Consider the following 23,022-nt stretch of genomic DNA (forward strand, 5'->3'; position numbering starts at 1 on the left):
CAGAAGATTCTTGTTATATGCATCATCTATAAAGCAAATGAATGGAAATGGGAAATTGCTTTTGCATGCAGTTATAGTGTGTAACTGGCATACATGGTGGAGGAAGAGAGACAAATGTGGAGCGTTATAGCAGACCTCATGCTGTGGTTGTACATAATTGATGTACCAGAACCCTTGCTGGAAGACACACCGGTGTCATTTAGAGAGCTGCAGTTAGTGGTTGTTTGTAATGTAGCGGACAGACCACAATGAGCTCAGTCCAAGGTCAGGACTTCTGAGGGAAAGGAAAATCAATACGTTTGTCTTGTTTCTGGATATGTGCCACTGTATGGAGGTCTGCTTGTTGTGAACTACTGGCCGTGTTGCACAGGAAAAGACTTGATTTGTTCCTAGGGATATTGAGCTTGAACATCCCACTGACACAGAAGATTCAAAACACAGTCTTAAGATACAACATTTTATTATTGTCAGTCTTAAATATGAGCACACACTTTTCATCAAGAAAATACATATGAACCAACAATCCTTTACAATGCAGGGAGTCAAATAGCGTGGTGTCCCCCTCCATATTGGGAACAATCCAATCTGAAGAAGAACCCGGTGAACTTGTAGCCAGGCAAAGGGCAGAATTTAAGTTGTGTGAATCATCCAAAATAAATCCCAGCAGATCGTGAGACTGCTGCTTCGGCTGAGATAATCCCCCTGGCAGATTAGACAAACGTTTGATTTCTCATGTCTAACCAAATTTCACATCTAAATGTGATCTCTCTTCCAGACTCCATTGCAAATCACACAAATGTCACAAAACACTTAAAATTAAACATACTGTCTGTCAGGTGCAACACAAGGTCAGGTCAGTCATTTGTCAGGGTATCAAATTTTCTCCAAAGACTGCTCTCTTGCCTTGCACGTATGGGTTCAAATTAAAGGAATATACCCATAGCTTTATTTATTTATCTTTTCACATACTCAGCCCACATATTCCAACTGGACCCATGTTTGCTTTGGCTGAGAGAGACAACGACTCCTGCAATCCCTGTGCAGTCTTCAAACAGACAATAGAATTGGTCATATCAACATAAATATGCAAAACTACTGCCAAAATATAAGCCGTCATGGCCTGTGATTCAGAATTGGCTCACTAGAATCGGGCACACACAGGAAAAAAAAAGAAAAGAAAAGAAAAAAAAAGTCATGTGTATCCAGGTCTTCTCAGTGCAGTTTCATAGATGAACTTTGGAGGAGGATCTGAAATATTTTACTAGTGTATTTCCGAGATCCTCTTCCCGGTTTGCTAGATTTTATCATTATAAGTTTGGCTTGAATGGAACTTGCATATCCTTTTTAAAAGTCATGCTTGACAGGAGCTGGGAGCATTTGCTCTAACAAGATGGTACAGAGGCTGACTATTTTAATACCATGCAAAAAAGGAAACTGCAGCGTGACTGCCTACTGTTTGTCTTGAGAGATGGTGAATTATTTTCAATCAGGAATCAATTTCTTTTTTCTTTTTTTTACATTGAGTTTTTATTTTATTTAGCAAAGAGCTGCAATAATCTTGCTGGATGAGATTTACAAATGAGGACGTGTCCAGTTAACAATAGGACAACACGAGGACCAACTGAGAGCTTATTAGAGTTGTATCTACTAAATGAGCCTTGACATGGCAAATAGCTCTGCTGTGCACCACCAAACACCCCACTGTTTCACTAAATGTAATGCGATAGTGTTTATTTAACCGCTCTGAAAGAGAGCTTTTCTAACCTTGAGGCTACCAGCGCCAATAATGCATCAGGAACACTGGTGCTAAGCAATACGAAAGGCCTCAGGTCAGAAAACAATCCAAATAAAGTCTTTACGGAGACAACCTGCAAACTTTTCACTTTTCTCCGCTCGCTTCTCGTTTTGAACGTTCGGAGCAGCGCGGATTTAAAAGCGGCAGAACGGAGACGGCACCCCCGCTTTGAGCCGCGCGTGGCTCAGTGAGAGGCCGAAACATTGGGAGACGGGATCTAGTGGGATTTACGCGACAGCCACAAACTGTTTCTCCAGCTGTAAAGGCAGAATACGCCGTCTTCAGATCACAGATTAGACGTCTTCCTCCTTTAGCTCAGCGCCTCGCGGTTCACAATGTTTAATCCGGGGACAGCAGAACTCATCGCCGTTGTTGTTGTAGTGACAGTTAACAGGAAGTCAGTCGGGGTCAGAGTTTCAAACCAGTGAGTGCTTCCTCGCGTTTCATTTGCGTGAAACAGTAGATGACTTGATATCGTCAGCTTTTCACCCACCTCCTGACATCAGGCCAAAAAAAAAAAAAAGATACATGTACTTAAACTGCAGCCCGCCCGGTTTGTACAAATGAACTTAAACAGCAGGTTTACCCTCAGTACTAATTCGTGTGCTTGACTTCAGAAATTACATCGTGTTGTGTTTTGTACGACACACAAAAAAACAATATCACAATCAAGGACCAAATATTAAGCCGCAAACATTCACGCATCTGCGCTGTACTTTCCAGAAACCTGTGAATTGTTGCAGCGTTTACAAGCAACGTGGATCCTTGGTTGTCGTCACAACGCATCCAAGTATTCCTTTGCATCCTCCGGAACATGAACTTATTGGGCAAATTGTCGGACAACTGCTCAGAGGTCGTACAGTTTGCTAAGTGTGCTTGGCTATTCTACAAAATAGATGTAAGCAGTGGTACTGCATTCGCAAAAGACTCCTTTTCTTGTATCCAAGACAGTCAATGTGTGCATTTGTGTGTGACAGAAAGAGTGAAGTATACTTATACATATGTGTGTGTGTGTGTGTGTTTGGTGATTGATGTCTGCGGAAAAGCTACTAAGCAATTGTTGTTTTCACACGCCGCGTTTCCCAGCCTTTCGAGGGAACTCAAAGAGGCCGATGCAGCGATTGTTTGTGCGTACTGGCAGCAGCAGACCTCCCCGGGAGACGACCTCGCTTCCTTTAAATGTGGTTAATCACGCGGCGGAGTAGCTGTGCGGGACGGACGTAATATCAGACAAGACGGGATGCGATAATTACCACGTCATTTCCAAGCGCTATGAATAGTAGTCTGCAGTCTCTCCCTCTTTCTCTTTCCTTTGTCTTTGAGAGCGAAAGCGAACCGTGATTAGCACGTCAGATTCCCGGCAAGATTGCTCTGATCAATTTCATTAATGGCCCTATCTGTTTCGTGCCTCTCTGGTTTGGATGTAGGCTCTTTTCTTTAAACCGAGGAGCAGAAATTATGTCTATGTTTAAAAAAAAAAAAAAAAAAAAAAAAAAAAACGTGGTTGCAGGTGGACGACAGACTAGAACCTACCCAGAGCTGAGGCGAAGCAGGGGAAAATGTTTCTTCTTTGTTTTGCTGTTGAATGTGAACGGATCAGATACTGCTGCCGCTGCCTCGCACTTCTTCCTTTTGGGCCTAAGCTAAAAATAAGCACGTGCAAAAACACGCTTAATCAGAGCGGTGAGATCATACGAAGCGCGTCATTGCCCCGCCACTAAACAGACACACACACACTAATTTGATTTAATTGACTTTTCGCGTTTGATGACTTTAATGGAATCCTCCAAATGCAAAAATGAAGTGCAGCTCTCATCCAAACTGACAGTGTTGACAAAAACAAAACAGCTTTTTTTTTCTTTTTTTTTTTAAAAGAGACTGCACAGAGATGTCGTAAAAAAAAAAAACTTGTGCTCGTCACAGAGCCAGTAGCCTAACGTCGAATCCACTGCAGCTGGGGTGGGTAGTGAGAGTTTTTTGATTGTTGCATAAAATCCTCACAACAGAATACGGTAAAGGAGGAGGAGGAGGAGGAGGAGGCCACTGGTTTTACAGATCGTGGCACTGAACCTCGCAATAAAACACAGAGATATGCTTTGCTTGTTTTCTCATATATCCTGTCTTTTCTGATAATGCAAGCTATATATATCCAATGATAAGAGCCGGCTTTTTTTTCTTTTTTTTTTTTTTGTTCAGACCTCTGACCAATCTGTGTTATTGCAGTTTTTTTTTCCTGTGTACAGTAACCGCTGTAATTCTCCTCTATTCAGAAAGAGCTGGAAATATCATGTTCACGCGGAACTGAATCTGATTAATATACTGTACATTTTGGTTTAAAGGTATATTTTGTTTCCCTTCAACACTATGCCCGCCTACTTCTTTAAAACATAGCACGTTCATCCCGGTGTTTGTCAGAAGACGGAGCTGAGGATTAAAATGCATATCATTTGGCGTTGAGACCAGAAAAAGAGAAATCCCATTCCATCCAAACATGGTGCTGTATGAACTGATAAAATCTTTGGGTTATTTGTGTCTAAATACATGCAAAAAAAAAAGAAAGAAAAAGAAAAAGTGTTTATTTTCTGTTAACATCGTATTGATTGGTCTCTAACCCCGGCGCTGGTTTGGAACATGACCAGGAACGGTTTTCTCAAACAGCTGTATAGTGGTGTATAAATGGCATAATGCTCCAACAAGTAGCAAACAGCATTAATAAATTTGCATTACTTAAGTGGGTTGTCACAGACGAAATGCTGCTCCAATGCTAACTAATTAATTCTAACAATTCTTGACACCATTCTTGTTTACAACTGGTGCTGGTAAGGAGGAGGGAAAAAAAAAAAAAAAAAAAAACAGACAAGAGAGACAAAGAACTAGGATATGCGTCCTAAATAATTACAACTTTGAATATTCCCTTCGCAAAATATATTTAAAACTAAACATCATTGAAAAAATAAAATTAAACAGATTAGCATAAAACAACTGCAAGTGCATCACTAAAACAAAAAAAAACTCTTGAAGGTCAAAAACAATTCTGCTTTTACCAACCAGGCTGAAGGATAATTATTATAGATTAAAATATGATAATACGTGGGCTTCCAGCCTCGGGGTAACCTAAATTCCTTCCGCTTCACTGTCTCAGTTTGACTTTGAGGTATTTAACATTCATCTCACCTCATACTTGCTGTAAATTTGCCTTATCCTAGAGTTGAGATGAATATGCAATGCGGTTAAAAATTAAGACAAATTCATCTGAATAAGAGACATTTAACTAAACCTCTTCTGAGACGAAGGGAAAGGAGACGATGCAGAACAATACAATTTAGCGAAGAAATTACCCGACACAATTAAATTAAAACGAAACGTCTGTTACATCAGCGGTATCTAAAAAAGAAAGAAAAAAAGAGCAAAACAGAACAGAAATGTACAATGTACTTATTTAGTGGGTCAACATCAATAAGTTGCAAGATACTTCATTTCATGCACTCACTGTGCATCAGTTTATGGTTCTGGTTGGGAGGAAGAAATAAACAAAGGAACAAAAAAAAAAAACAGGCACGCGCGCACACACACACAAACACGCACGCAAAACACTTGTGTTCAAATCCACTCCTCTTCAAAATCTGAGCAGGAAGGGCAGGAACACTACGAAGAGGACACAGGTGTGTGAGCGGACTCCCACCGCACCACCGCTGCCGTCCTGAACTGCTCTCGGCCCTGACAGGAGGGGAAATGAAGGGGGGGGGGTACAAAACAAGGGTGAGTTTCACCGCTGATGATTGGTCGCTCCTTTGAACTTCCTGTCAGCTGACAAAGACGCCATTAGCGCGATAAAGAGTCACAGAAAATGTGTGATTTTGTGATAAAGGCGACTGCAAGAGTGGTTACAGTGCGTTAGTGAGAACGACTGTGAATTGCGGGCTGTTTATGGCTATAGATACGGCATCAACACAAACGACATCATACTTTTTACGCTTTCTTCCTGGTTTCCCTCCTCTGCTGCTGTGAAGCCAAAGTGGCCGCTACTGTTCCACGGAGTCCGCTTTTTGTTGGACACACGTAGCAATACAACACTGTAATTGTATTTGAGCCTGTTTCCCAGGTTTCGTGCGCTACTAATTAAAAAATTTGAGGGAAACGTAATTATAACTATAATCTCCAGCGCATTTGTTCCTAAACGTGAAACATCTTTAATGAATGTATAAATTTGGCCCAAAAAAAAACTGAATGTAACGAAACTCTGTTCATAACTGAGCTGATCATTTGTGATAAATTGCGGCAACATACTCACATTTAAGACATTTTACGTGCATGTATTAAAAAACAACAACTCTCAAGCGACGTCGTGTACAATCAGACCCCGCGGTGAACACAAAGACACGCAGGAGACGAGATAAATGAATGTTTTTTTTTTTTTTTTACAGTTATATTTAGGCACTCGCGCAAGGCAGGACAAGCTAACTTCATTAACATTAAATTAATTATACTTCTCGACAAAATGTAATTAATGGAACAAATTAGAGGTATTATGTCATTTCTGGGAGATAGCGCCGGGAGGAAGGCACGTAGCCAGCTTACACGGCAACGGCCTAGCAACCCCGACACTAGAAATAACACAAACCAACAGTTCAGGACGGAGCTGAGAGGCAGCACGTCCTGAATACTTTCTGTTTGGCGAGGAAACACGGCAGGATATGAACGTTTATGTTGTTCAGTTGGATGAAAATATGGGATGGATACAGGTCAGGGGAGTGAGATTGGTTCGGAAAAAACTACATTTAAATCCGAGGGGCTGCAGATAGGGGGTTGGTTTTTGAGCATGGTAATAACAAATCCTGCACTAAAGTTTAAAGAGACTAAAACTGGCCCTAAGGTAAAAGAGGGTGTTTTTTTTAACCAGGACATTCTTATTCCTGAAAACTGCGCCAACCTCGTTGCCGCTCGGTGAACATTTGACCGAGCCTGATTATAGTACATAATGAGACACATACAGCATTCATATAATGCATTTAATGAACAAATTGTTGCGTATTTCATCACACTCTTTGTCAGGGATGGAATGAGTCCCGGCGAGTTCCAAGAATGCATTGTATTGAGGATTGAGGACAAATTTTAACTTTTTACTTTGAAGCTCGTAACACAATGACTTCTCATTTCCCTTGGATTTCCACTAGTTCACCGCAGTTTCTTTTGGGGCATCTATCCAATTACCCTGCCACTGTGGATTATCCCTAATCCGGCATATGGCTAATTAGAATAATGATGTGCACTTGCATTGAAAATCAAGGCCATTAATGCCATTCTTTCGCCGTAATGGAGTGGTTCTGCTTACATGATGAAGAATTAGGGGCCGGAGGGAGGGACACATCATATGGCGAAGGTGGATGAGCGGTTTGTTGCTGTGGTATTACCACATTACCCCTAATGTTTGTTTTGGAGGACACTTCGCGGCGTCACCTACACAGAATAAATCTACAAGCTGCAGCGAGGTTCTGCAACTTTCAGCAATTGTTTTCACTGTTTTTATGTAGGACGAAATGCCGGAGGTACAGATAGCCACACAAGTACAAGTGATGATAATGAAACATGGTGAATACTTACATTGGAAAAGGAGCATGCAAAAATCAAAATGAAGCCAGCGTCACACAGAGAGGTGGTTACGTGTGCAAAGGAAAGAAAAGATGAGACAGGGTTAACGAACACAGGCTTCATTGACCATTTTCACAATGACCCACATGGCAGCGTGCTTCGCCGTCCGCTCGCTGCCGACGCACGCAGCAGCACTGGGAGTTAACGGAATAATTTTGACAGGATCGAACGCACCGGAGACGCTTTTCACCGCTCCGCTGACGATGCAGACAGTTTAGCGCTAAACTTCCAGTTTGTGAAAATGGCAATGTTTCACATGTTCCAGCATGCGGTTAATACTCTCAATCCATGACAGCTGAAGCGCATGCCGGCGCCGAATACTAACCTTGCAATAGTGTTGAGCTAGTGGGTTCAATTACCACTGTAACCGGGGGGACAAACGGGACAGAGCAACATGTCGGAGACAGAACAGCAACACGTCATTGACAACACTCGTGAAAAGCGTGAACAGTAGGCTGCTGAATGGGTTTTACATCGTGGCTGCGCGGTTACATAGAGGAGAGTTTGCTGAAAAGGATTGAACCACAACTACTGTGTTCTAATTATCACCACCAGTCACTGCTCATAAAGTGACTAAGTGATTTAATTTCCTGTTAAATGCTTTTGTCTTTTGTCACACTTGGCACATTGTAGGACATGATCTGAAATAAAGTGTAATCTGTCACTTTTTCACTAGGAAAAACACATATTTATCATCTCCACGTCATCTAAAAACTAAAGGCCAACTTGTCTTATTTTGGATGCTCCTTCAGTTGTTTAGGGTATTACCGTATTTCCTCTAATAGTGGCCAGGGCCTTTATTTACACAGCCGCCCAGACGACGACCTGACACAACACTTTTATTAGAGGGAGGCCTTTATTTCTAATTTGCTCAAAGTTTTTCTACCAGAATAAGCCGGTGTTCAGCCGGGTCAGAATAAATAACACCATTTATCAGTTTGAACTCTGACAAATAAACAGGGTCCATTTACTGGGCTTTTTTTAAAAAACAAAACAAAACAAAAAAAACAACAAAACAAAAACGGTACCGTACACACATGAAAAATTTAAGGCAACTTAAATGACAATAGCGTACCGCAGGGTAACCGTCCTGTGTCAGAGGTTAATTTAAAGCGTTTCGCAGCTTCCTTTCCTGTATTCTGCTCTGCATATTTCAAAACCTTTTTCTTCAAGTTCACATCAACTTTTCATCTTTGTGCCGTACTCTGTTACTCTGTTGTGGATAGTGTTTCACTGAAAAGCTGGGATCATGTCACTTCAAATGTAGCTACCGCCACCTGTGGCACCTGTGTGTTACTACATCTAGAATTGGCTGACGAGCTTCTATTTGAGGCAGGCCTTTATTTGTTCGGGCTAAAAGAGAGAAAGGCAAAGGCTATTAATTGCATACTATTAGAGGAAATGCAGTAACCAGGTACAGCGTACTGTGAGCATTGTGGCCGTTTTAGTTTATCTAGGAGTAACCCAATGCACAGATTTTCTTTTTCTTTTCAACCTTAATGACGGGTAGACTAGCAAGTACAGTCCTTGCGTGAGTTAAGTTTTTCTTTGTGTAATAAAGTCAGCATACTCACCATACATAAGGAAGCTTGTGTTTGAACTCCCAAGTTTGTTGATGGCGACGCATGTGTAGTTACCATAATCTCCGTCAGACACGTTAAAGAATGTCAGCTTGGACAGTGATCCAGTGTTGATAATCTCCATGCCATCCAGACCATTGAAGATCCTAATAAGCGGAGGGAAAAATTAAGCACATTAATCACATCTTATGTCGTAATTTGCTGTACCGTTGGTTTGTTTCGTAACTTCGGCCATGGCCACAATACTTAACACATGTAGGGCTGCCAGCAGATCAATAATCATCAATAACTGTGGAAACTGATCCGAACTGGTCAGTGAATACACACACACACAGACATGCATTCATTTGTGTACTACTACATTGAATAAAATGTTAAGGCCATTACCTTCTGTCGTCTTTATACCACTCAAAGTCAGCCTCGGGCACAGCATCGGCCTCACACTCCAGCACTCCTATCTGGCCCAGAGTCACTCCAACATCTCTGCCCTCTGACACAGTTGGAGCATCTACAAGCAGGAGGCAACACATAGGAGCACTGTGTTCACGACTGCAAGGCTGCACAAGTCAAATGTGTCGGGGGAGAGGTCACAGGATTTTAATTCATAGCTGTGATCTGCTGTGAATTATGTGTTCAAATAATGTACGTTTATTTGTCACGCAGGCGAAGTTGCATAGTATCAGTAAATCAATGGAGCCTCCAGTTTGCTAGGTTTGTTAATGGTCGTACTGTAACTACAAAATTAGAGTTAATACGCTGTTCACCTTATCGGTGAACTGATTTATCTTTTCTTTACAGACTTATCTTTTCTTTACAGTGTGAGAGTAGTTTAAAAAGGAAAAGCAACACCTCTTTATGGCTGCTTAATCACAAACAGTTATGCCAAAAAAATTGTTGGGTTATAAAAGGTGATGCAGATTCATTTTGCTTCACTTGTGCTTCTTAGAAAAACGAACACAATCTGCGTTTGACATTAATGGACCTCCAACAGATGAATGGTCAGATTGGTTATAGTAAATAAATGAATACTCATCCGTCGTTAACCCCCTTAAAATACAATTTGACTGATAAATCCATAGTAAATCAGTCACCACTTTTCAAAACACTAAATCAACAGCTCATCAGCAGTGTATTTGCTGTTAGTAAGGCTACAGCTAATGATCAGTTTAAGTTTCCGTGTTATTTTTTAATTAATATGTTGACTATTCCTTTTTTTAATCAATATAAAATCACTAGAAAACGACATGACAACGTTTTAAAACCATCCTGACAGCCCAGTCTTTTTCCTTACTCTCGCTGAATGAACATGCATCCTAGACTCAAATATTTGGCCCGTTTTCTTGATAAATGGAGCAATAAACGAATGAACTGATCATTAGTGCACTTTTTTTCGCCGGTGGACTCACAGTTGACGGTGATGTCTACGGTCTGCACATCTGTGTCAATATCGTTAACAGCTGTGCATTCGTACGTCCCCGCTCTCTGTCTGGAGATGGATGGGATTTCCAGGTACTCGTCATCTGACGCCAGGTCCCCTGTGAAAGATCACACAAAGCAGCGGAAAGCGGAGAGAGGGTCATTCGGAGTTAATGTGACGAGTCAACAGCTGTGGCCCCGCTTGGTACTGCTCACGCCGCCACGGCCTCCCCTCGCACTGGTGAACGGAGGAAGGTGCTGATCATGAGGGCTGACGGATATTGCCCACGCGATGCTAATACTTTTGGTTCGTGATGCAGAGCGCTAGCAGATGTTCTCTTACTTTGAAAGGGAAAATATCATTTATTTTAGGAAAGAGGGGAAAACAGAAATCAAAATCCAGGAGAAGGATCCAGTTAAACCTTGTAGCAACCTTATCTGCCATGACAGGCACAATTCACAAAGCTGCATGTGCATCAAAACTTACACTGGTAAGTATCACGACAGGTGCCCAACTCTTTCTTTCCTCTCGTGCTTCTGCGTTGTTTCTTTCAGCACTTGCAGTGACTGGTTCTTGAGCTTACTGACATTTTTCAGAGGTTGTTACAACACTCTGCGATTAGTGCTTTGTTCAGCCCCCACTCATTATCACTTGTCTGTCAGAACTTTCATATTCTACTTTTTTTTTCGTCTGTGTGTCTCAAGCCTGCAAGCAAACTACTACTGATATATGAGAATACGAACGGGTGGCGAGAGGGGGGGATGCCAGCCTCGCTTCTCTTTCTTGTATCAATTTGACACGCTTGACAGAAACACTTAATACAGCACTCACTACACAGAACAAAAGACATAATTGACTTCAGCCTCCTCCCAAGATGTTGGAGGATGACAGTAATAAATTACACATGGATTCACTTTGCCAGGTTTAGGCCCATTACCGAATTGCACCTGGGAAGGCTGTTGCAAAGAGAGGAGGCCTCGCTGACACCCTGATCACCTGACGAGCGGTGTCAGGAGGGCCCGTACAGGTGCGCAGGTTCCGCTCGGTGCCATTTCTGCTCTCCCTTTTCCTTTCTCCTCCTCCTCTCTCACAAAATAGGGCACTGCAGTTTGCCAACGGAGACCGCGGTGTCACTTTAAGCAGCGCGGTAAATACTCATAGGAGAGTTAATCAAGACGAGGCTGCCGGCTGACGCGCACTCAGTCAGTTTCACGGAGCGTGGCGTCACATCAGCGGAGGAAGCGGCCGTCCTGAGTGGCATGAAGGCCACGTTTTCCCGTAGTTAATTGTCTAGAACATTAATTCTTCGAACACACACACACACACACACACACACAAAAAACGAATGTGGAGATTTACTGTCCAATCAGTTGTTTAATGCTGTCTTAGGCTTTGCTCTGACAACAGTGTATTTAATATTTAGGATTTAAATCCACATTCTTACATCAGTAGGCTGATAGTAGTAGTCTTCCGAGACATGGAGCAATATCATCAAGAAGTGGTAAACACTGGCTAATATTAGCTCTCGTACTGCGGTTAACAAGTATTAAAACTGACAATTAGATGCAATCATTTTACTTTCAGTTCTCGATGATAAATCCACACTCACATCGTCCTTCAACCATTTTCTCACCCACACTATATTAGAAAACTATTTTCTATTATTTTTTTTTTCACTGATGTTATGACATTATGATAAAATATATAATATCCTGTAGTGTGCGTTACCGTAGTGGCTGGAGGGCTATTTTCAAATCCTCCAATGTGTACCCGTTTGAGATTAGAGGAAACGATGTCTGCAAAGTTTCTGCTTAAGTGCGTGGGGCAAACATATTTCAATTTCAGGCAGGATTCCAGGTCTAGGAGCATGTTAGTCCAACTGAAACTCAGATTATTTTAAGAATTGGAATTTTTTGTTCCCAACTCGTACAACACATAGCATGGATATAGTCATTGCATATATATGGACATCGCATGTATAAGCAAGTAGAGCTCCCCCTAGTGACTGGCTGCAGTATAGGTCATAAGCTTCACCTTCTTTATGTTAATGGCTGGGGCAAATTAAAATACAAAACACACATATACAATTTTTTTTTCAGAATGGTTTCTGTCATTGTAGGTAGTTAATATAATACTGATGCATGTTCAAGTGTAATTTTTTTTGGGAAAAGTGTCATATTAGTTATTTATTTGAGGCCCAATAGAAATGGGATGTGACATAATGGCGACCACCTGCCAACCACTGTCAAACGGTCCCATGGGACCATGAGAATTGTAAAAATAAAAAAATTGGAAACAAGTGTAGTGTAAAATTCAACATTTTCTTGTAACTGGTTGAAGTAGAGCAGAGCAGAGTATTAATTACTCTCAGACCGTACTGTGCAGACACTGGCTACTTCCAATCTAAGGAAGTGGCAACAAGTTGTCCATATTTATACAGTTTATGTGTTGAACACATCAGGTCTGTCTGCTGTGGCTGCACATTTTCTTTATACAGCACCGCAAGAGGTAAATCTACTCTGCACTGCAGAGAGGAGCTTCTCCATACTGTAGCTTATCAAAATGTACCTGACATCCAAACCATAATTTCGCCTTGGGCACCAAAATGTCTAGAGCCGACTCTGATTGTAATCCACGTGAATGGAGATAGGACTTAATTTATTCAGCTGTTTCTTGAAGCCTTGAGAAGGTAACCCGTTGTTGACACAAACTCACTGGAAAGCACTCAGGACAGATATTACTCATTCAGAGGTTTCCTATCCAAGCCTCAAGCCCAAAACATGTGTTGATTGTAAACATGAGGCTATTATAATCCATGACCTCTGTGTCAAGCATGCGGCGTTTTACAGTCGTACAGTATGCAGAGTACTCCACCACCACCACCAGCAACGAGGACCTTGACTGGCTCAGCATCAAAGGCCTTGACGCATCTGATTAATCCTCACCTTTGCATGAAACTCCCTGCATCATTCATTCAAATGTAAAGCGTATGCACCACCAGCGAGTGTTTCCACTGTTTGGACTAGCCTGTATTGTATTAACTGCTTACAAAATGTGATCTGATCTTCATTACAAAATACAAAACACAATGTCCTGAAGCTGGTACCACGGTTGTCTTGTCCCATCAAACATTCATGGTGATGGTAGAAACAAACAGTAACTTATTGAGTAAAAATACAGTATTTTTACAGTAAAAATACTGCTCAGAGTTGTTGCAACGCTGCTGAAAGCTTCACTCTTACATTATCTTGTGATAAACTTGGGAATTCATTCTCCTTTCAATAATTACAAGCTGCCCAGAGTCAGCAAACATAATAATCATAATCATAAACATGATGCTGCCACCACCATGTGAAAACATTACGATACTACTTTCCTGTGAAGATCGTAAGCCTCTCCTTGCTGTGTGCTCAGCGATCCTCAAAAAAAAAAATTCTTTGTTGCGTTGTGGAGTGTTAAGGTGTTGTTTACATGCTAAACGACCTGTGCGTGTAACACATTCCAACAGTCTACAGTTCTTCAGCTCCTCTTCCTCTTGTTTCACCACTGAAGATAGAGCACAGTGGCAATTAGCGTTTAGTCTATTTTTTTTTTTTTTTTATCACTCTGCAATCTGGTTTTGTGTTTTTGGAGTAATCCTGCCTGGTGAAGTCTATTCAGTATGCACATGCGGTACGTACGGCACAAACCGATGAAGAATTGATGCACACTGATGAAAATTTGACAAAGAAAAATATTTTTTTTTTCCACGCCACTCTAAATAAAACCTTATCATTACTGTTTGTATGTTGCTCTCCAACCTCTCGGGGTCACGCTGCTGCACCTTTTCGCGCCCCGTAGCTGTCAGGTTGACAGCCAGTCACCCAGTGAGCCAGTACAAACAGTTCCACATGCCAAAAAATGAAAGCCTAATTCTGGAGGCATTGTTCGAGAGAGAACTACCGAGTTTGTGACCGAGTCATTAGTAACATAGCGGCGTGTCGCGCGCCGCAATTAAAGTGACATGTCAGGGCATCGGGGAGACCACTCAGAAGAACGTGGCAGAGGGAAGAAAGCCGAGAAAGTCAGGAAGTCTCGGGAGAGGCCAGCAGAAGATAATGTACCCTTTCTGCGTCCCTGAAATACCAACGCTGACACTCAAGGGCAAAGAAGAAAATGGGGTAGAAAATAGAAAGGAGAAAAAGATATTTGTGTGCAGGGCAAGAGGAGCAACTTTGGAGTGGGGAAAAAGACAGGAGAGCAGATGCTTGAGGGATATAGGCATTTAAGGAGAGGGAGCAGTGGGATACGATGAGGTAGGATTTAAATTGATGAATCCAAGCAAGGGGTGAGAAAGAAATGGAGGCAGAGTGGCAGACAGGAGCTGTTAACAGATAGAATAGCACAAATAACCAAAGTGAAAGTGGGAGTGGAGCCGCCATGTTGTCACGGGGGGAAAGGTGGCTGGTGTGAAATGTGTTGAAAAGCAGCGACAAAAGCTCTTGTTATTCCGGCAAATGCTGCGAAGGAAGGCTTATTTTAAAGATGTCGGAGAAGACAATGAAGGAGAGGAAGCGACCGCTGACTTTAATGCAGCGTGACTCTTAAACTGCGCCTCTGTTTATGCTGCTGTATGAGGTAAATACACAGATAAAGATTTTTCCAGCGATTATCAGCCTTTGGCATACTGGATTTCTTTATGCGCAAGGCCTCCTGTGATGCACAATCCTCTTTGAAGGAAGCCAAAGTAAAATGGTGAGCGGAAATAAAAGTATCATGGAAATACAGTGGCTGCAATGTAACAAACAGACTGGTGGAATTCCTCTGTTGCCACTGTACAGTTTTGGTTTGTCAGTGGCATGCATATTTTTGAGCAAAGGGAACTGAAAACAATGCCGCTCCTCTCTCATGTCTTTTTTTTTGTAGTTTCCTTACGGTATACTATAAAAGAGTGCACATGTACATGTGAGTGAAATCTGAATGCTATTCAAAGAAGTGACTGTGCAAATGAATTCTTCTTTTTCTGCTTTTGCACAATAGATTAAAAAAATATATTAATACCGGCTGAATTGTGCGTAACGTAACCGTAACACACACATTTTTTTTAATGTGTACATCCACCCAGGAGCAGCAGATGGAAAGGTGCTAGGGTGAAAAACAAATCTAAGAGGGTAAAAAACTAAAAAGATCCTGTTTTCTAAAACAATACAATGTGACAGATGGCATCAAAATGACCATTAAAATGAATACTTCTCCTATCATACAGCCCACGTGTGCCGTACAGGAAAGATTTTAAAATTATTATCTGGCAAAAAATCCGACGTAGATGCGGCGAGGGAGTGTGATGACCTGAATGTGGGTTGTCTGAAATAGCAGCAGATTGCAATTTTGATTTAGAAAAAAAAAAACTTATTCTACAATTTGACCCAACAGAGAATATGTATCTCGTAAAATAAATAAATAAATATATATATATTTATACTTCTGCTTAGAAAGAACAACTACGACAGCAAGTTTTCTTTTTTATGTGCTAAAATTCCCATTCAGTCAGGATTTAAGACAGGGGTGTCAAACCCATTTCAGTTCAGGGGCCACATAAGCCCAATCTGACCTACATAATAGTAATTTGTCATTATGACAATGTATATAATTTTACAAGTATTTTTTTCCAAGAAAGAAATAAGTTTTGTTTTGTTTTGTTTTGTTTTTTTTCCCATGAAAAAAAAATTGTTGATGCCATCTGCTGTTTAACCCTAGATCAGGGGTCTACAACATTTTTCAGGCCAAGGACCCCAAAACTGATGGAGAGATTAAGTAGAGACCCCCTACTTACTATATGTGTTCTATATTTAGCTCAGCCTAGTGCTATTTATAAATATACATACATAAATATTAAGCTATCCCTTATTCATTTAATAAATATGTTGGACTCATGATTCATTCAAATTTAAACTTGTAGGGGAAAATTTGAAAAAAAAAAAAAATATGAAAAATGTCTAATCAACCAAAGATTTTGCGAACCCCTTGCAGTAGCTCCCATACTCTTGGTGTTGTGTTATATTCGCAACTCTTTCTAAAACATTGCACCTCCCGATGCACAAATAATAAATAGCAGTTAATTTGACTGAAAAATTGCAGTTAATTGGAAACCCCTGATTTAACAGGACAAATGACAAACATCATTCAGGCCAGACAGGGAGGAGGACATGAAAAGCCTACAGGTCTTTTCAGGTTTTCTGGTAAACATTAAAGATGCTTTGCTATATTTAGCCAGTGTTGCAGACAGCTTGGTTGATAAGATCTGAGTGGAAAAGTCCACTAACCAGAAGAAGCTGTGAATTGTGGACTTCATGACATTCCACAATTTTGATAAAATGTACAAGAATTAACGATACAAAAACACACAGGCTGAATGCTGACTGCTTATATGTGTATAATATGTAAGGTAACAACAAGGCTGGCGTGGAGGTGCATCATAAAAACCTTGTCTCCCTGCCAACGACAGCGACACTCTCGACACATCACAAAAGGTGAAGGCACCTTTCAGAACTTAAATTAAAAAAGTGAGGAAAGGGGAAACTCAGTAGAAGGTCTTCACTGTTTGTTCACAAAGACATAAACTATAATTGGCGACAAAATTAAAATTGGAGTCATATGGCGCTCGGGTTCAATCTTTCACCTTCGGGAGGGGAGGGTGGGAAACTACTACTACCAACTCTATCAACTTCAGATGAATCACTCTAAGCAACCGAGCGCCGTGCAAATGTCGCAAACTTTTATTGCTCCCGGGTCAAATTCAATCATGTGCATGTTCATTTCGGCTGCCTTAATGCACTGCGAGCCGGTGACCGCCCGGGATGACGAATTTTGCAGTCAGGTTGTGCGGTCTGTGGGAGATACGGAGGATCACTTCTGATCCGCCACAAGCCCCTAAAGCCATCTATCTATCAAAGGTGAGGGGGAGCTGGGTCACGGCTGTGTGAGAGCCCCGGCCTCTGCCTGAAATCATAAATCTTTATGCACACACACACACACCCCGGATTTTTATTTATTTAATTCCCTCTTTTTAACGTCTGCAACTTTTTGCAAAAGCTGGGCCCACACTGGATGGCCCCGGGCTGGAGAGGAGTTGCACTGCGGCTGGGAGACACTGGTACAAGAAAAAGTTTGGACTTCAGCGAGGACATGGGACATTTGGTGCTCTGCTCCGACTGTGAATCTATGTGACAGCTGAGCAGTGTGTCCGAGTGTTTTGACGAAGCTTCCCCATCAACCCCTCGCTTTAATAATGGAGAGACAACTCATGATAAAATTGTAAAAAGGTAAAAAAAAAAAAAATAATAATAATAATAATAATGAGAGCTAGAATTTCAGCACATTGAATGTCAGCAATCTTAGAGAAAAAAATGAAACAAATAAAAAGACTGAATCGCTGTCTTTTATCTTGCAAGGAGAAAATCAAAATGACAGCTTCTCAAAGAGAGGCTGGTCTATTTACATTCTCATCCCACTCCAAACTAAAATAGACATCTCTGCATTGTAGTTTTGTTGGTGCTCGTCAAAAGAGACCCGCGCTATGAATTTCAATGGACTTACTGGTATATTGATTTTTGAACAGATAAATAAACATAAGCAACCGGTCAGCAAATCTATTTTGATCATGAAGAAGAATGCTGAGGCGAGCACCGAATGAAAGCAGCCCTCGAATGGGGCCAACACTGAGAAGTGGCGTGGCGAAGGTGGAGGTGTAGCCACATGCTGCACGGATGCACACACAAAGACTGAACGCCACTTTGTGCTGTGCTGCCGGATCAGAGTGTTTTTTAATAGAATTGTGAACAACACCTGAACTGGTTTGGTATCAGTTTGTGACTTTTTGTCATTGGTTTTTATTTTCTCATTGCTCAGTGTAGCTTTTGCTGTATATGTTACAATAAACATCTTGAATCTTGTAGTAGTTAGATGTAAGTGATTGTGGTGATCGGCTTCTGCAGTATGTTTCTGGGTGATAACTATACTTCTACTGCATTGATTTTTATAATTGGCTAAGCTAATGTAAGCAATCTGGGTTGTATTGAACGAAATACTGATATTTTTGGATGTTTTGTTTGCCTTTTGGTAGTATATGAACAAGTCAGGAAACCATCAACTGGTAACACCAGCTGCTGTTCACAATCTAGGAGTACACAGATAAGCCACAACATCAAAACCACTACCATCTTGTGACAATTCAATGTTGTGCTGGGAAACTTTTGGACCTGGTTTTGGTGTTGATGTTACTTAGACATGTACCACCCACCTAGACCAAGCCAGGCACCCGCACTCCATTTGGGCTAATTAAGAATAAAAAACGACTTCATTCTTCTTTAAAATGTATTTTAAATGAAATTGTCCATTTCAGTTCATGGACACATGGTAAAGGGATTGTGATGAGTCATACCCTTAGCAAAATGTCATTTAGCTTTCACATTTATATTTCACTTTCATGAGCCATGATGCCCTTTTTCCACACAAGTCTTCAAATATAGCTCATACATTCCTCTTAGTGTTCATTGAATTTAGAAGTAAACCCTGGATGTTGATTATGATTCATGGTGTCAATATCTAGAAAAGATATTGACACCATGAATCAGCACGTCTCAAGGGATGCGTAATGACTCTGGATATACTTCCAACAAAGGTACAAAACACCACCACCTACATCTCAATCGATTCTTTGACTGGCCATAACCAGAGGCAAGCTGAGGAATTGAAAATCACAAAGAGGAAAAAAAAAAAGATATCATAACGGTTTAAATCCCAGGATGACAACCTACTTTTGGATAATCTTTCTTGAAAGGTCTTCAGTGATAGCACGTGGAAGCTAAAAGCCTGCTTACTTTCAGCAAGCATATCCAATCGCTCCATGAAGTGGGTGTGAATATTGGTTTTTCAGTTTCGGAAAACAAAAACATTGGAAGCAGATCCGCTCACTCTGATGAATGGAGAACAGGCAGTGTTCCACCATCTGACAAGCACTTCCATGTCAGCATTCTAGTGCCTTTGGGGTATTTACAGAAGCTTGCATATTTGGAGAGATCCAAACTGTAGTGTATTGTGAAAGACGAAAGAGGATTCATGTGTAATGAAACACACATAATAGGGTACTTCTGGCCCCTGCAGAAAAGTGAGGTCCAGTTGCTTTTCCAATGGTCTGAATTCAAGGCCCTACACCAGGTTACAGCCTCCCCAGATGTGAACGACCGGAGGGTTTTCCAGGTGCAAACAAAAACAAGGATAAACTGAAAGCACAAGCTGTGTGGTAGACAGCTATTCAGATACATTGCATCTTTGCTATTTGCCTTAGAAAGGTCAATAGCAAAATGTTCGAAAAGATTAACACCAATGTCATTTTAAAATACTGATGTTTGAAACATTCAAAGCCATAAAGTTCAAGGAAAGAGGCCCCAATGAGAGCCCATGGTTTCAAATGTATCCTATTAAGTTGACCCACAGACAGCAACCCAAAGACAGATCCCTGCCCCAGTGAACCCTTACTCCTCTGACTGTCTACTGATAAACACTCAGCCTCTTCATCGACCATTCTTACAGCTGCTTTATAAGTGTATAACAGCATGCATAATGGGTTACGTGTCGAATCAGCATCTGACAGTGTCATCCCGCAGGAATCGCTAACTTATTACACCAAAGTGCAGCAGGAACTGCTGATGGTGTTTGAGTCGCACAGTTGGTGATGCTTTCGTAGAATCCTTCAATGGCCAGACCTGACAGGCCTGTCATGCTCACATGCTCACTTTAAGTCACATTTCCAGCATGAACTGGGGTCACCGCTCTACTGGAGAACAGAAAAGGCAGCGGGGGTGAGCTGACGATCTCTTATTAATGATCCTTAAGAAGTCGGGCCATGACTGCCTCAGCTTTGTGGATGCTGATTTGGTAGATCTGATCAACCTAACACTGATCAGAGGGAGTTTAAAAAATAAAGTATGCAGTGTGAAGTATTTTTAGCTGTGAAAGAGTCAACTATTGGATATGGCAATAACCCATTTTTTTCCCCCAACCTTCAAAGATTTGACCGCAATCAACAGAGCCATTAACCCACGTTCACTCCTGATGTGATGGATGACAACATGGCCCAAATGGTTCTTTTTACAGACAGATGTGTATTTAGTTTGATTTCAACATTACAGGGGTCTTTACTTCGAGCCCAAGAAGCACATCACTGAGCTCATATCATGGTGTTGGAGCTGTCAGGCTATGCAGGAAACACGGTTACTGAAATGGTTTTCCTTCAGACCTTGCCATTCAGAATGGTGGTTATGGTATTAAATTGGAATTTAATATCCCAAGTACCGCAGGTGAAATTAGGTTACAGAACACTCCTTCATTTTCCCAGGACATTTTCACTGTCAAACTGTGAAATGTAGTCTTCAGCGTCCTCAAATCAAATCAGATGCTTAAATTAAATCTGCCTTATTTGCTATTTGTATATACACACACATAATAGGATTGTGTTCGTGTAACTTCACAGCCCCAAAGCAGCTTCTCTAACCACTAATCATTGGCCTCCCCATTGTTTCATGCTATAAGTCTTACGCAGTGCATCCACTGTCTAAAGGGAGAGGAAGTAGTAATAGGCTTAAAAGAAAGGTACAATATATGGTTATATGTATAGGAAGGCCATTCTTGGGTTGGAAAAGTATACAATGTGTATTCCCAATCAAAGGTTTATTAACATCGGTTAATCACCAACCAATGGTTTCTTTTTTAGGTTCACTGGGTATAAAAACTGGTATTCCTGAGAGATACTTAAACTCCCTGTGTCATCTAACCAAACATTTAGAGCTAAAGAAGTTACTTGGATGAATGGTGAAACATCTTCACGAAATGATAACAGTTCCAGGTGTCCTTGTTTCTGCTTTGGTTTTGTCCTATATACCATGACCTGGATGACTGAGAACCTTCACGGACATCATTTAGGTTGCTAAGAACCAAAGAACATGCAAATCATTGGGACTGAGGCAAGTGTTCACCTTTGACTTCTAGAGCACTAGGGATAACAGAGTGTTTTGAATGTTTTTGAGATCAGTAAAAGTAAAGGTAAAAAGAACTCTCTCTACTTCCCGTCTACAAAGATGAAAGAAGAGTACTGAATAGTCCTGGTGAGGATGAATCCTGATAGCTCTGGTGATCGCCTCTAGCGCTGTCAGCAGGTTTTTTTTCCATATGTGGGTCAAATGTGAAATGCCTCAAAAACTGTTGGAGTTATCTTGCTATTTTATTCTTAAAGATTTCTCTTTGTAAGTAGACTGTGTGGGCGTCTCCATGCATACATGGATATCACTGTTTTGGTTCATGTATGTGTGGTGACTGAAAGGGGAAAAGCTAAATGAAGTTCAATGAAACATAGAGAGTTCACGGATTAATAGACACACTCACTGCCAATCACATACTCTGAATCTGTTGAATCTATCACAGTGATGCATGATGATAATATCTCAAAAGGGAGATGAAAACTTACAGCTAATCAGAACTGAGTTTAGTTTTCACCTTGACTGCTGCAGGATATTGTAAAATGATCCTTTGTAACAGACCGATCTCCTGAGTGTACAATTGCCTGTGTGGTTATGTTGTAACTGCCTGTTGTCATTTGGATGTGATATAACAAAGGTAAACTGAACTGTTGTCCATAATGGGAGTGTCTTCCTTCCTTCAAATGATAACAATTGACGTGATTAAAGTACCTCATCGCTCAATGATTCTTATACACATATTTTCCACATCTGCTTTATATTCTACAAAAAAAGTTTCTATTAAATCTCTGTTAAGTGATCACCAGTTAAGTGTCTTTTCTCAGTACAAAAGTGTAGAATATACATTTTAAGCCAAAGTTCCACAAAAACGTGCTTTAATTTGCTTCACCTTACTGCTGTTTATGTGTGCGGTGTTGCACACAAGGACAAAACCATGTTGCACACGGGTAAATCCAATTTCAAGCACAGGAAAGTAATAAACTTTCAACACGCTGCTTGCTGGTTCTTGCACTGCCACAATTATTGGGCCCTCAGTCTTAAAATGAGTTTAATCATTGTAATCTATTTTGAACGATTTAATTAAACATGATGCATGGTCTCACTCATTTTCAAACCAAAGTATTCTAGTAATCTTTTAAGTGTGTACTAAATCACTGTATAAACAGTAGCCTGCAGTCACCTGCACCTATTAAATACAATTGCATACATGCTAGTTATTTAAATATAAAACCAGAATTTTTGGGGTTGAACGCATTTTTACTGCTATTTCTACTGCCAGCTCAGACCATAGACTTTATACATACGGACAACATGTCGCCACTTCCTTGCATTTGCCAAAATGATGCTATTTTTCCCAAGGGTACGGGCAGCACCATTTTGCGACTTTGGAGCTAGAGTCTCCGCAGTACTGTCTGAGAATGGAGCCACGCGGAGCTGGTAGTCTGTGGCCGTTACATCACATCCTGTTTCTGTAGCATCAACTGACTAAAACAAAAACTTACCCAGTGTTTTAGTTTGGCCCAGTTCCATCCACTAACATGGAGGAGGTGGTGCTTATGACCTACACTG

At 41.0% G+C, this 23,022-nt stretch overlaps 1 protein-coding gene across 3 annotated transcripts in view; it reads right to left on the reverse strand.

Annotated features, from left to right (window-relative positions):
• Positions 1–443: 443 nt before the first annotated feature.
• ntm (neurotrimin) overlaps positions 444–23,022 on the reverse strand; it is a 351,663-nt gene continuing 329,084 nt past the window's right edge. For 2 of the 3 annotated variants that reach the window (XM_047606519.1, XM_047606518.1), the window contains 5 exons: positions 10,431–10,559; positions 9,412–9,532; positions 9,019–9,170; positions 7,770–7,805; positions 444–5,512 (listed from right to left, as the gene is read on the reverse strand). In XM_047606519.1, coding sequence (XP_047462475.1) covers positions 5,412–5,512; positions 7,770–7,805; positions 9,019–9,170; positions 9,412–9,532; positions 10,431–10,559 — 539 coding nt within the window. In that variant the 3' untranslated portion in view covers positions 444–5,411. The remainder of the gene's footprint in view (positions 5,513–7,769; positions 7,806–9,018; positions 9,171–9,411; positions 9,533–10,430; positions 10,560–23,022) is intronic. The other variant, XM_047606520.1, reaches the window with a different exon arrangement.

Source organism: Mugil cephalus, chromosome 15 (genome assembly GCF_022458985.1).
Source record: "Mugil cephalus isolate CIBA_MC_2020 chromosome 15, CIBA_Mcephalus_1.1, whole genome shotgun sequence".
NCBI lineage: Eukaryota > Metazoa > Chordata > Actinopteri > Mugiliformes > Mugilidae > Mugil > Mugil cephalus.